This window comes from Heteronotia binoei, chromosome 2, assembly GCF_032191835.1.
Source record: "Heteronotia binoei isolate CCM8104 ecotype False Entrance Well chromosome 2, APGP_CSIRO_Hbin_v1, whole genome shotgun sequence".
NCBI classification, from domain to species: Eukaryota; Metazoa; Chordata; class Lepidosauria; order Squamata; family Gekkonidae; genus Heteronotia; species Heteronotia binoei.
Genome location: NC_083224.1, coordinates 59,944,148 through 59,959,359, shown reverse-complemented (window position 1 = coordinate 59,959,359; position 15,212 = coordinate 59,944,148). Strand labels below are relative to the sequence as shown.

At 46.8% G+C, this 15,212-nt stretch overlaps 1 protein-coding gene across 4 annotated transcripts in view; it reads right to left on the bottom strand.

The window, feature by feature from the left end:
• Window positions 1–15,212, bottom strand: part of NAV1 (neuron navigator 1) — a 300,162-nt gene that overhangs the window by 233,011 nt on the left and 51,939 nt on the right. Inside the window, exon 1 of one of the 4 annotated variants that reach the window (XM_060231128.1) lies at window positions 11,948–12,040. The exons of the other annotated variants lie outside the window; for them this stretch is intronic. Within the exon in view, the coding sequence (XP_060087111.1) occupies window positions 11,948–11,954 (7 nt within the window). The 5' untranslated portion in view covers window positions 11,955–12,040. Of the gene's footprint in view, window positions 1–11,947; window positions 12,041–15,212 lie in introns of those variants that run through there. 4 annotated transcript variants of the gene reach the window in all.

Sequence of the window (15,212 nt, the reverse complement as noted above, 5' to 3'; positions counted from 1 at the left end):
AGAAGGTGTACTAAATTATATCAGCTCAGCATATACCTTAAAATGCTTCTTGAATTATAATTGTTATAATAAAACCTTACTCCCCTCATACTTTTTAAATTACTTTCTCCTATGTGATCACAGTTGCGTGATAAAGATTTCTATCCATCTACTTTATATGTTTTGGTTATTCTCCATGTTTTGTGGGGAAAACTATCAGTTTGTCAGTCTTAGAGTTCAGCAAAATTCTCACAGGGGGTTTGAACAATGGAGCCCAGAAGCAAGTTTTGTTGGGAGTGTGGGGAGAGAAAGAAAGAAAGAGCATGATCAGATTTAGAGTTCCAGAGCTCCTCTCATGTGAGCTCCTGCTCAAAATGAGGCCTGCAAGTAAGTGTGCACAGAGAAACAGAGAAACCCTAGACAAACAGGCAATTTAAGGAATTGTTTCAGAATAAATACATGGTTGAATGTAAGCAAAAACAGCTTAATGGGTGATTAAATCACTTGTTTTTAAGTTATAAACAGTACTAGAGTTAAACCATGTGAGTACTGGAATGACTTCTCTGTTATCCTGGCTTTAATAGTTTTCAGACTCATAGCCTCTCTGCATCCAGCCCTCCTACTCAGAGCATTTTCATAATGGTCACAACAGGTCACAAAATTAATTTCTTATACATTTCCACCCAGCCCTTCCTCAAAGGATCTCAGGACAACATACATGGGTCTTTCCACTTCCCTATCATGTCCTCACAACAACTTTCCGAAATAGGTGAGGAGGGGAGCAAGGGAGGGACTGGCGTAAGATCTTAAACTGGGATCTCCCAGTCCAACACTCTAATTCAGGGGTGTCAAACACGCAGCCCAGGGGCTGAATCAGGCCCCTAGAGGGCTCCAATTAGGCCCCTGAACAACTGGCTGTCATCTGCTTCTTTCTGCATAATAGCTTGCTTTGCAAGGCTTTGCTCAATCGCACAGGAGCCACAGAGCAAAGCCTCTATTTTCTCCATTGGCTGAGGCTCCTTCCTTGGGGAGGAAGAGCTTGCTTTGCCAGGTTCTCTGCATCGGGCAACAGAGCTATTGAGTCAAGCCTCTCTTCCTTCTATTGGCTGAGGCTCCTTCCCCCTCCTGGTCCCCTGGGGAAGGAAGGAAAGAGTGAGAGCTTCCTTTGCCCAGTTCCCTTCTTCTCCTACAAAGAAAGCACCTTTAAAACCAATGAGTGCTAATGTTTTAAACATGTTTTATTTTTAAAAAAAAAATATTTCATTTTAGTCTGTGTCCTTTATAAAGTTTAGATCTCTACTACCTAATCTTAAATAAGTATACACATGGCCCGGCCCAACAGGGCCTGGCCCGCCAAGGTCTCATTTATGTCAGATCGTGCCCTCATAACAAATGAGTTTGACACCCCTGCTCTAATCACTGCACCAGACTAGCTCTCTTTTAAACTCCTTAAGGGCTCCAAAATGAGCCCTAATGGTTTCACTTTCTGGGTATTTCCATACTCTGATCAGATTGTGCTTGTCAGCCTGCAAAGCACCAAATGTATTGTTCACTCTGCAGCACTGAGCATATTGTTCTCTCAAGCAACGGACTTTGAATCCTACAGATCTGACTAGCATGGAAAGACAGAAGTATAAGGTGAAGGATACTTCAATGCTTAAGGTAGATAGTCCTAAAATCTAGGATCAGTTTCTTGCTTTGTCCATTCTTCACTATTTATCACATTTCTATCCTGTCCTTTCTGCAATAGACCCAAGCTAGTGCATTTCTCTCTTTTTGTTCTTTGATTATTTCTTTGAGGAAAACCAGGCTGAGTGTCGGTGAATAACTCAAAGCCTAATTACAACAGTTCATAGCTAAGCAGGAACTTGAACTTCCCCAGCCCAAGTTCAGCTCTACTAAATGACTAACCTAAATGCTGTCTGAAAAGTCCATTAATAAATGAAGCAGCAGAATAGTATCTGTGATATTTGCAGAGAGGTTGCACTGAGCTGATAAAAAAATAATGGTTATAGTGCCTACAGGTTTTCAGTGGTTGAAGAGATTGCGATGATGGTCTATTTCAGTGAATCTGCAGGTCACATCAGGGCAACTCTTGGGTCACAAACAGCCCACAGTGAATACCACTAATTAAGCCTGACCCCATCTGCAGCACATTACAAAAATCTATCCCCAATAATCACAATGCCATCTCACCAGTCTGCCTGTCTAAAACATGCATTTAAATAGCTGAAACCTCTTTCAATTAACACAAACAGAAAAACTTCTAAGAAGTACTGTACGATACCCTCCGTTTTTAAAGGACATAACCTGCAGTAAAAATACATTAGGGAAGCGGAAAGATCCCTGCTAATGACCATTAAAGATCCTAGTTCATGCTCCCTTCAGTATATCATATATACTTGGGTTATGGGCTTTAACTGGCTTAATCAATAGAACAGCTAAAGGTTTACTTGATTAACTGAGGGCCAGCAATTTTAATCTGTGGTCTGGGAATTAATGACATTTTTAAAAGCCTGTTTTGATGTTGGTGTGTTAAATTTATAATCAGGAATGAGAAAATGATGAAAAGTAGGTTGTCTGTATTGAATTTTAAGTTCCTACACTTCCTTAAACATCTCAAAAACAATAATATACCTTCAAAAAAACAATAATATATGAAAAGATTAAAGCATTTCATGTATTCTATGCAAGGAATCCTTGTTGTCACAATTGTATTAAATGACTCAATATTATTATCTCCACATGGCAAGAGAGCAGCTGAGAACATTAGTTTTCATAGTCCCACACCTAGTTATCATCATACTTGATGTTTGGTACTATGCTAAGTCATTTAAATTAAAAACAGGTGATTAGTCAATTTCTTAGCTCTATTCTAATTCAGATAGCTAGATACACGCACCACATTTATACACATACACACAAAGTTGCACAAACGTCTAGGGTTAAGGATATGAGAACAACTGTGAACAATTCAATGCTCCTACTATGCTCTTTTTGATACAGGTCCAATCTAAACCCTTTTTGAGAACAGAATTCATTTTCCTAGCACCGTAGAAGAAATTGAGACTCCCCAGGAGATCACCATCCCCTGTTTGCAAACCTAACATATTTCAGAGATATATTTATTTTCCAGACTGCATGTTGTTAACCGATTTGAAAGCTCACTGGGATTACTTGACTGGTACATACCCTTGTGATGTTAAGAGAGTGAAAGAAGAAAGGAGAGGCCTCCTTAACTCCAGTTGCTAACTTAAGCAACTGGAGTTACGGAGTTCTATTTCTTACAGCCATTTCAGTGAATATTTGACTATGTGCTCCTGTTTTCAAATGCAAGGGGCTATCTATAGACAGCAGCAGCTTGACTCAGGGGCACCAAGGGAGTCAGCCACATTTTCAATGGCTGATGGAGCTAGGCAAGACCTGCAAGAGTTGTTTTTAAATGATGTAAAGGCCTTGGCAGCCCTGACCTGAGAAACAAACTAGATGGGATAGCATCGACAGGTCAAACCTGTGGGTGCTGACACCATTTTGAAAATGCCATGAGGGTCAAATCCTGATCAGGTACAAAGAGCAGCTGAAATGGCCACCGCCACCACCCCTTCCACAGGTGTTTCAGCACTTGAAAAGGCACAAGGAAGGAAACAAGAGTGCTTCATCCTGCCCTACAATGATCAAGCCTTCACAGCATTTTTGAATGCTTCATTAGGCTTGAAAATCCTAGTGCTGTTTGGCGATGAGTTGAAGCCAAATGAGACACTGGCTAATTGATGGCAAAAGCACGTTAGCATTAGTTGTACTTAGCTCGATCTGTACTTCAATATACCATGAATAGCTGATGCAATCCACAGTTCATCTTGAGTCTTCTCACCTGGAACTCAACTTCCATGTTTCTTACAGTGGTCTTTAAAACCTCACTGAAGAAGTATAAACCTTCCTGAATATCTCTATTGTTAGTTGGACTCAAACAAAGCTCCCTCTAAGCTGTGGAGTTTTGTCAGCAAAATTCTATTTTGTGAGTTACTGGCACTAAAATTGTGAGCAACTGCATAAATGAGTTTGCTCTGGGGCCATTTTTCCTGAGCTAAGACAAAAATGTGTGAGCCAGAGTCTAAAAAACTGTGAGCTAGCTAACACTAACTCAGCTTAGAGGGAACACTGGACCCAACAAGTTCTGCATCCTGCCTTCTGCTTTACTCTGTTCCTTATCCTGCCCTCTTCCACTACACCTGGCACATACCCCTTCTTCTCCCTTTTTAACTCATTTTTCCAAATGCAAGTATAACTTGCACGTGACAATCTGTAGCAAAGACACTGAAAAACAACATTACTGGGGTAATCCCCATTTTTTCTACTAACAAAGGAAAAAGTGACTTGAAACTAGTGTTCATGCAGGCACAAGGACTTCCAACTACAGTACACAAATTTCCACCTCTTCCTTCCCACAGCAGCATAAAATACACTTAAAAATCCTATCCTGGCTGGAGGAGGGTGGCTGTTCAGATTTCCAAGTGGCATTTATTTCATTTCATTTTATTTCCGTAGATTTATAGGCCGCCCTTTCCCATAGTAGGCAGCCCCATGGCGCAGTGTGTTAAAGCTGCAGAATTGCAGTCCTAAGCTCTGCTCACAACCTGAGTTCGATTACAGGTGGAAGCTGGGTTTTCAGGTAGCTGGCTCGAGGTTGACTCAGCCTTCCATCCTTCCAAGGTTGGTAATATGGTCGAGGACCTGCCTACCTTAGGGACCGCCTCTCCCCATATGTTCGTCAGAGAGCACTGAGATCTAGTTCACAAAATCTTTTAAAAGTCCCTGGACCAAGGGAGGTTAGATTGAAAACAACGAGGGAGCAAGCCTTCTCAACAATGGCTCCCCAATGGTGGAATCAACTACCAGAAGAGGTGCGAGCCCTGCGAGACCTAAATCAGTTTCGCAGGGCTTGCAAAACTGCCCTCTTTCAGCTCGCATTAAGATGAAACCTGGGAAATGACATCTAGCCATCTTATACATAGTCTGAACTGTAACACCAGAATTTATAATTTATAATGGTCTAACTGTCTATCTAATTTTAACTTAATTTATGAATGTAATTTTATCTACTTTAATTGTTTAATTGTTCTGTAGTAATATTGTATTTTATTGTAATCATGGTGTATACTGTGTCATGTTAGCCGCCCTGAGCCTGCCTTTGGCGGGGGAGGGCGGGATATAAAAATAAATTTATTATTATTATTATTATTAAAATGAGTACCCAGTTTGCTGGGGGGGAAGCGTAGATGACTGGGGAAGGCAATGCCAAACCACCCCGTGAAAAGTCTGCCGTGAAAACGTTGTGAAAGCAATGTCACCCCAGAGTCGAAAACGACTGGTGCTTGCACAGGGGACCTTTCCTTTTTTCCTTCCCATAGTGGGCTCAGAGTGGCTACTAATATAATACAACAATTAAAACAGTTTAAAACAATTAAAACAGTTCAAACAGTTTAAAATTAAAACAATTAAGCCATAGCTCACATTAATTAAGGCAGCAGGGATAGTGTGGACAGATCAATTAGGCATACTTGTCCCAACCTAGATGTTCAAAAATCTCAGCTATATCGGTTTTAAGCAATCAGTGCATTTTAGGTTGCCATGAGAGGGCTGAGGCAGAAAACATGCTCCATGAGTCTTTGTACCCATATAAACACTAGGCTGCAGCCAAGCCACCTGTTTCCTTTCAGTTAGTGGGAAATATGAGGATGTTACCAATCTTTCATAATTGAACTGTTTGTCTACTCCACATGTCAGACTTCCACCTCTCCTTGAGTATGGTAAAGGATGCAGCTATCAGAGCGCATATTTAACAGCACGTTTGGTCTATTAAGATAGATGTAGGTGGGCAGCTGTGTTGGTCTGAAACAACATAACAAAGTAGGAAAGGTGCTACTGGACTCCGAGTTTGGTCTAAGAGATGCTGACAATATTGACAAGGAAAAGTGCAAAGATATGGGGAAATGTGGGAAGAAAAATTCTGCACCAATATATTGCAAGTGAACAACAGTGATTTAGATCAGCCCACTAAGTCCAATGCTACTACATCCAGTGAAGTGATCTCTCTTCTTCCACTGCCTGTCCCTGAAATCTAAGGCTTTTTACAAGGAATTATCTCTATCTAATTCATTCTGTAAGAGGGAATCATACATTCACAGCAACTAAGGGCAATCAAGCTGATACTGTGCTTTTGTACATCCAAAAAGCTTTTGATAAGGTCCTTCACAAGAATCTCTCAAGAAAGTAAGTAGCCACAGGATAAAATTTGTGTTTTAGCAACAGGAAGAGGAGACAAATTATGAGCACATAACTATGGAAAGAGGAGTATAATCAGGTGTCACCCAAGGATCTGTATTAGAACTTACTTCTGCTAACATATTCATTAACAACCTGGAAAAAGGTGTGAACAGGTTTGCAGATGATACCAAACAGAAGCAGTCAAATCATGATCATATTCAGAAGAATTTCAGACAGTTCTCATTGCCTTACAACAGGGGTGGGAAACTTTTTTTCTGCCAAGTGCCATATGGATATTTATAACATCATTTGCAGGCCATAAAAATTAGGGAGGGAGAATGATTCAGGCCAGCAAAATTAATGCAAATAATTGTTTTTCTATTTGAAGGCATGTGGGGAGAGCCTAATCTGGCACACACACACCCGGCCCGCCACTAGAGTTGCCAAGTCCTCTTCATCCCCCGGCGGGGGACATTCACATGCGCAATGCACGCATGCTGAAATGACGTCACCCAAAAGTGACATCATCAAAATAGTAGCACCCATGCGGGGTTGCTCTAGGCGGTTCCGGGAAAACTCTGGTTTTCCTGGACACTCTAGCCATTTGGGAGGTAAAACTCTATGGTACAATATGTACCATAGAGTTTTAACCTCCCAAATAGCTAGAGCATCTGGGAAAACCATATAGTTTTTTGCCTAGGGTGGCAGGTAGGGCTGCCAAGCCCCCAGTCCGAGTGGGGAATCTCCCACCTGGGAGGTTCTCAACCCGCCGGCCCACATTGGGCCAGCAGGAGGAACCGCCCCCTGCGTCGCTGACGCAATGACGTCGCCTGGAAGTGACATTATCAAAATGGCGGCTTCCCCATGCGGGGCTGCTCTAGGTGGTTCCGGGAAAACTCTATGGTTTTCCTGGACACGCTAGCCATTTGGGAGGTAAAACTCTATGATACAATAGGTACCATAGAGTTTTAACCTCCCAAATAGCTAAAGCGTCTGGGAAAACCATATAGTTTCCCTGGAAACGCCTAGAGTGGCCCCTCATGGGGAAGCCACCATTTTGATAATGTCACTTCCAGGTGACGTCATCGTGCCAGCGACGCAGGGGGAGGTTCCCCCCGCTGGCCCAATGTGGGCTGGCGGGTTAAGAACCTCCCGGGCGGGAGAGTCCCCGCTCAGACTGGGGGCTTGGCAGCCCTACCTGCCACCCTAGGCAAATGCCTAGGTCCAGGGCTTTTTTGTAGAAAAAGCCCAGCAGGAACTTAGTAGCATATTAGACCACATCACCTAATATTAGCATATTAGGTCACACACTCATTGGCATATTAGGCCACACCATCTGGGATAATCAAGTGCAAACTGAACTATGACAGTAACTTCTCCGGCCCTGCAGCAATTCTGGCTGGCCAGCCATGCCCCAGGGAGGCTGCCACACAGTACATCTGGGCCCTGTGATCCCTGCCTGGCCCTGGGGAGGCTACTGCACAGCGCGGCTGGGCCCCACGATCCTTGTTGGCCAGCCAGGCCCCAGGGAGGCTGCCACATGGCTTGGTTTGGTCCAGCAATCCCCGAGGGCTACACCAAGTGACCTCAAGGGCTGCATACGGCCCTCAGGACAGAGGTTCCCCACCCCTGCCATACAAGAATAAAAAAAAGATAGCAAATGCATTTCAGTGATGGCAGAATGACACACGTCAAGGAATGATACTCCCTTACTACTTAGAATACTGAATTAAATGCTGCCAGGGTTTTTTCTGTAGAAAGATCCCAGGAGGAACTAATTTGCATATTAGGCCATACCCCCTAACATCACCATTGTTTCACAAAGGGCTTTTCTGTAGGAAAAAGCCCAGCAGGAACTAATTTGCATATTAGGCCACACACCCTGGTGCCAAGCCAGCCAGAACTGCATTCCTGGTGTTCCTTCTCAAAATAATCCCTGACTACTGCCGTGTGTTTAAGTAGTTTTGATAGCCCTTAGAACAGCTCACTGAAATGGTAGCAACATTATGCTAGTCACCAAAAAGATAATAGTGTTATCCTAAACAGAGGTATATCCTCCTAAGACTATTAACTTCAGTGTACTTAGAATGATGTAACTCTGCTTAGGGTGTATTTCAATAGTGTTCTGAATAGTAAAATGATAGCAACAATTCCAGTAATGTCCATTTTGAGTATTGTGAAACATGACATGCCTCTTGCGCAAAGAAAAACTAAATAGGTTGTATCCATAGTCCAAGAAATATTCCAAGTAGTGGATAAATTAAAAAATACAAAATCATTAGTCAACTGAAAAAAGTGAAGAAGAGAAAAGTAGTAGTAGTAGTCTCAGAGCAGCTTACAATCTCCTTTATGTTCCCCTCCTTACAACAGACACCCTGTGAGGTAGGTGGTCTTGAAACAGCTCTGCTAGAACTTGTGACTGACTCAAGGTCACATCAACAGGTGCATGTGGAAAAGTGGGGAATCAAACCTGGTTCTCCCAGATAAGAGTCTGCGCACTTAACCACTACACCAAACTGACTGTCTTTCCTTTATCCAGTCAAAGCAAGACAGAAAAAAGGAGATTTTTGCCTGACCTTGCACAGCTGATACATTAAATTTCTTGTTAACAGTATTAGCAATGACCAATAGCATAACTTAATCCTAGAACTAGGTGGTTTCATAAAAAACCACAAACTGATAAGAAGCTTGAATTCATCCCACTATTTATAGAGTCCTTACGATCAAGTTTCCTGGGAAGCAGATGGCAAGAAACTGAGTACTTTTACCATCCTATGGATGCACAAGTGAATTGACAAAGCACAGCTGTTTCTATATTCTTGTGACTTTCCTGTAAGTTTTCCTTTTTCCTTTCTCCCAGAATTGGAATACACAGTAAGTCTGGACAATCCATATATATTCTGATTGCTCTTTGTGCTCTCCAGGAGGTGAAAAAGGTAAACAGAGTGAAGAATCTGGTGCTCCATGTTACTTCTTGATCTGGCATTTCCAAGTGTATAGGATTTACATAGGCTGCCACAAGGGAAGAAGAGAAATTTCAAGAACTGGGAATGGCCAGAAATCAGGTTTCATGCTTCATATGCATTTCATTATGTATATGATCAACTGACAACCCCTTCTGCTGTATGATTTACGCCCTTGGGATGGAGGGAAGGGCACTTGAGGGGAGGGCTATGGGGTAGATACAGGCAGCATCCATTCTCAGCAAGGACTGCAGTATGCTACCCTTTCTGGATGGAGCTTCAGGGATACGGGAGCCTGAGTATTTAGCCTAGAAACACAAACCAGCTGCTGAGTTACCTACTTCTTCCAGCCCTCATACCCAAGGCACAGACAACCTTCCAACTCCATATTTTGGTGTGGTTATTTTGCATTCATTCGCAAACCAGCTGGTCTTTGCTTACTGCCAAGAGAGGGAGGGAGGATGCCCCTATACAGCTTCTCACTGAATGGATCTACAAACAAATGGCAGCCCTCCCTGCTATTTCCTCCCACAGATTTGCCAATGTTTCCCTTCTCCCATCACTCAGCAATTTCTTATACATCACACTCTAACTCCGCTTCCCAATTCTATCATTTCCGAGTACCTTTGACATGTCTATCCTCCACAGCTATACTGGGCCTTCCCATTCCATTTCATACCACAAACTCAAACTCTACCCAACAAACATGCCAGCTGCTTCACAATGATATTGCCTCTACACAGAATAAGGCTGAGTCTCAAAATGACACAACTGTTTATTTTGCCATGATTATACCCACACTACTTTCAAGCATGATGTGGTACACAAGTGTTAATGCTCACATTGTTTTGCTCTGGAAATATCCATTTAGGGAAAATGTTGCATGTAAACCTTTTATAAACATGCACTTTTGAGTCCACTGCTGTTTTCACTTGGTATTTAGCAAATAGTAATGCTACAGTGCCATCCTAAGTAGAGCTATGCCTTCTAAATTAATTGAAATTACTTGGCTTATAACGGTTTGACTCTGCTTAGGACAGCACTGCTGCTGTCTTTTCTACCCCCTTCCCCCATATATCCTACTACCACAGGTCCTTCAGTGCATGATTCCCTGTTAGTCAAGCACTCAGCTTTCCATCTTCAGCAGCTGCTCCTGATTCCCAGCCTCCTTCCACACCCGTAAGATCTGTTCCACCCATGCCCTGAGATCCTCCTAGCTGCAGCTATGGTCTGCCCACCCCACCCCAAATACACTGCTGCTGATATATCAACCCATGCCCCTTTGCTAGTTTAGCCCAGAGCAACAGTTGCCAGCCACAACAAAGGGTGTGGTAGTTTTGCAAGAGGTAAAAAAGCATGTGATTCCAGAATGCCCAGCATGTTCCTACATTTCCAAGAGCTCCAATATAGTGCAATATCTATCCTCTCAGACCTTCCCTCCCACATGCAGTGGCTTCTATTTAAATTCTCTCCCTGCACACAACTCAGCTGCAGAAAGCATTTACTAGGGAGGAGGAAAGGAATAAAGCATCTTGTATTCCACAGTGATTGATCATTAGAAGCTGTTGCATAGAAACCAAATTGTTGGTGCTTAAGAGCTGCTGCTATTGCTGCTGATTATCCCCCTATGCTGAGCCTATGACATTTGCAAGGCAGCCATTCCTGGGCGGGTGTCTAAACCAGAGAGATTCCAGGTGGGGAAGGAGTAAGAGCAGCACTAGCAACTGCTGTTCCTATGAAGGTCTCCCTAGTAACCAAACAGAGACGATTCCTCTCTGTCTTTTCTAGGAGGCATCAGTCCAGCTTTCACTGCATATATGGCCCCCTGTTCCCCACTGTCTTATTGCAGCCTTCCCTCTCAGCTGCAGCTGGTGCAGACCTGCATTAGTGACACTCCCCTCTTTCAGCCAAGGAACCTGAAGGCAAGGGTGGCTTACTCCATGCCTGGCCAGTATTGCATGTGTGCATGCAAACCTCCTTGTGGGAAACATGCCGCCTGCAGTCTGCAGCTCCTCCTAGCCCCCTTGCTCTCCCAGCTCCATGGATGACAGCCCATATTCGGCAGTCACATTTTTCCCCACACACACATCACACATGCACCCCCTTCACTGCAAAGCCATAAGCTTCCTGCAGGCGTCCCAAAATGCAGCCATGCCCGATCTGGACACGCGGAAGGGTACCTTTTCCCCGTCTCTTTCTCACAGAGCCTCATCCTTTTATCGTCAACTCCTCCAGCCCCCTGCAATTTCCCCCTCCTCCTCCAGTCACATAGCCCCAGCGTTGCTGCTGGACTCCTGGTCTTGGCTGCTTTCTTTTTCACAGCTGTCCCTGACTACCTGCATCCATTCAGCCTTGCCCACCATGCAAAACCCTCCGCTGTCCTTCTCTTTGACGCCTCTAGTAGAAGCAGGAATCCGAATCCTTTCCCTCTCCACCAGCAAGGAGAGAGGGAGGGAGACTGGAGTGCGGCCCTCTTTCTCCCTCCCCGCCCAGTCGGGAGGCAGCCCTGGATTCCTCTCCGGGGGGGCTGAGCTGGAAAGCGGGCATGACAAGGCTTCCCGGCGGGCTAGCCGGGCTCCCGGGGCCAGACGAAAGGCGCCTGCTGGCAGCCCTGCCCGTCAAGCGGGACCGGCTCTTGGTCCTCCCGGCTGCCCCCAGCGGCGCCGCGCCGGGCCGGGCCGGGCCGGGCCAGATCAGGCGACGCCGCAGGGAGGGAGGCAGGGAGCGGCGCCCTCACTCACCCAGCATCTGGCTGAAGAGCAGCTGCTCGAGGTCGCCCAGCACGGTGACCACCAGCTCGGGATCCACCTTCAGGAAGGCCTTCTCTTCGGCCGCCGCCGGGGTGCTGGTGGGGTTGGGGCCCTGGGCGGGCGCCGGGGCGGGCTGCTGCTGCTGCTGCTGGGCCGCCTTGCCTTTGCAGGAGAGGATCTCGTCGTCTGACTTGGGCTCCTCGTCGCCGCCGCTGCCGGCCTCGGCCGCCTTGCTGAGCGGCTTGACCTCGGCGTAGGGCCCGCGCGGGATGCGGCTGGGCTTGCCCAGGCTGGAGGGCAGGGGCGCCAGCGGCTTGGGGGGGGCGGCGGGCGGCGGGGCCAGCTTGGCCTGGAAGAGCGAGTGCTCCGAGCGGGAGAGGCTCTTGGAGAGCAGCGAGGGCGGCTCCTTCCCCCCGCCGCCGCCGCCGCCGCCCTTCAGGCTCCGGCCGCCGCCGCCGCCCTTGGCCGCCTTGGCCATGTCGTCGCTCCACTTGGGCTCGTAGAGCTGCATCTTCTTCTCGCTGTCGGTGAGGAAGGAGAGGTTGGTGAGGGACTTCTGCTTGCGCAGGTTGGAGAGCCCCGGCGCCCGGCCCGCCTCCACGCTGCTCGCCTTGAAGACCTTCAGCTCGCCCGCCTTGGGGGCCCCGCCGCCGCCGCCGCCGGGGCCCTTGCCGCCCGCCCGCTTCTGCATCAGGCTGGCCCGCTGCAGGCCCTCGCCCGCCCCCTTCTTGTAACCCCGCAGCAGCAGCAGCTCCTCCGGCCCGGCCGCCTCGCTCCTCAGCTCCAAGTCCTGCGGCAGGCTTCTGAGGCCGCCGCCGCCGAGCATCCTCTTCTCGCGGCCCGCCGCCAGGAAACCATTTAGAAGCCCAGCCTCTGAAGCGCCCCAGGAGAAGAAAGAAAGAATGAAAGGCGGGCGGGCGGGCGGGCGAAGGTAGCGGTGTGAGGGGATGAAACAGAAAGAGAGAGAGAGAGAGAGAGCCGCTGTCAAAGGCGCCGGTGCCACCTTCCCCGCCCCGCGCGCTCCCAGAAGCGCACAGCCCCGCCTCGCTCCTTCAGCGCCGCTGGGGAGACTGCCTGGGAGCGACCCTGGCGAAAGGCACCGCAAACAAAAAGAAAGCCCCCCGCCCGCCCGCCCGCGAGATGCTCCCGGCTCGGCAGAGAAGGGAAGGGAAGGGAAGTGGGGGCGCGAGACGCGCGCGAGGCTATTTCTGGCGCTGGGAAGAGGAGGAGGAGGAGGAGGCGTGTGTAATTGTGCCTGAGTGACTCTCGCTCTCCAGATATGAATATGGACGCGCGCACGCGCGCACTCGAGAGGCTGCCTCCGTGGTCAGGAGGACCGAGCCAGAACAGCTGAGGGGACCTGGGAGCCGACGGGTGGCGCGAGGCGGGTCAGGCAGGCAGAGGCCCCCACCCCCAGCCAACCTCCAGGGAGGGTCGGTTCAGCCCTCGGACTTGACTGGGGGCAATCTGGCGCAGGCTGCTACTGCGCCCCTTCCCTGGAGCTCTCTTCCCTGCCCTGCCTTGCATCTGGTTAGAGGAGAGAAGAAAGCCGGAAAGGGATGCATGACTAGAAGTCTCCAGATTGGTAAAAGCTGTGGGAAGGTGGCCAGGACCTTGAGCGTCCTTGGAAGTCTTTCTCCCTCATCTCACCCATGGAGGTTATTAGGGCCAGGAGGACAAGACACTGGGCATGCCCCCATCCTGAACAGCCTTCAGCACTGATAAGGAGAGCTGGGGCAAAGACATCTTGGAGAGTTCTCTACAGGAGGGACAGCCACCAATCTTTATAGCAAAGCCACCCTTCCTCTTGCAGTTCCACACTGACAGTTCTGTAATAGGAAGGATGCTTCATATTTGACAGAGCTAAGCCTGCTTTCTTGTATAGGTGATGATGTGCATGGTTTGAGAAGCAGAAGCTGCAGCCAATCCATTTCCCAGTATGAATATGCATATATGCCATCTTTCATGGCTGTGTAAGTGGGACTTTCATGGCTATATATGTGCAATCTCCTGTACAGAAGTGATTTTCATGGAGGGATTCCTTAACACATGAAGTACCCAAAGAAAACCCAAGAAACAGAATGCAGGATTCTGGCAACAGAGTAGTGTCTCCCTGTTTTTAGCATTCGAAGTAGGACTAACATTGACAATTTGGCTGAATGAAAAAAATAATTTCTGCTACTGAACCAAGCAGAGGCACTGGTTGTTGGGCAAAGCTGCATGGGAGCTCCTGCCCTATTATTTCCACACCTTGGTACAAAATGCAGGCTGCAAGATGCATTGAGAAAAGTGGGTGTCCCACTGGAAAAGGTTTTGGTTCTCCCCCGAATGAGATGTGCTACCTGCCTTGACTCTGCAATTTCTCCAGTCAGCTTCTGAGTCCAAAGGGATCAATGGAGCCTGTGTATAGGGACTGGGTAAATGTTGCATTGCACATTAGTGCCCCTAATGAATCTTATAGACACACCCTTGCATTCCAACTTCAATAAAAGCTAATGTCAGTTTAGTGGCAAAGAGAGCAACAGTCTCTAGTCCCAATCTTGTCTCTGCTCTGAACTCATGAATTGGCTAGGCAATCTCCTCTTCTCAGTCACAGACCCGCTACCTTTAATAGGGGGGAATAATAGAATGGACCTACTTTAGAAGGCTATTGTCAAAATGACTGAGAAAAGGTAACATGCATCAGCCTCCCTAAGCCTACTTCGGCAGGGAGGGAGGGATACAAATCGAATAAACTAAACTATATAAACACTAAATTTAATTGGTATTTTAGATACATAATAACCATGCTGATACACTTATTACTATTTTATACTATACTATTTTATAAAGATTTATAAACATTGATTATTTTAAAGTCCTGCTTCTGACTTGGACATACATTCCATTAATTTCAATAGAACTTATTTACTAATAAATGTTCAAAGAGTTGTAGTTTCAGTGTAAATGGCAGCAGGCTAGGACTGGAGCAATTCCTGTTCTGACAGAAAAGAGGGGAAGTTGCACAAGAGTAATTAGTTGTCAAAGAGGAGAGCAATGAAGTTACACAGGTTCAGTTTGATGGAATAAAAGTAGATAAGACTCAGATGGTTGGGTTGCTGGGGGTGCCACAGACATCCTGAAAGCAAACTGCTATGAGAGGAAGTGAGTCACTGCAGCTTTGCTGGTCAGTCAAAACTAGCCTCAAATCTCCAACTATCTAAGATAAAAACTGAGAGCCTGTCAGCCGCATGGACAGACAGTGACGGAGCCTTTC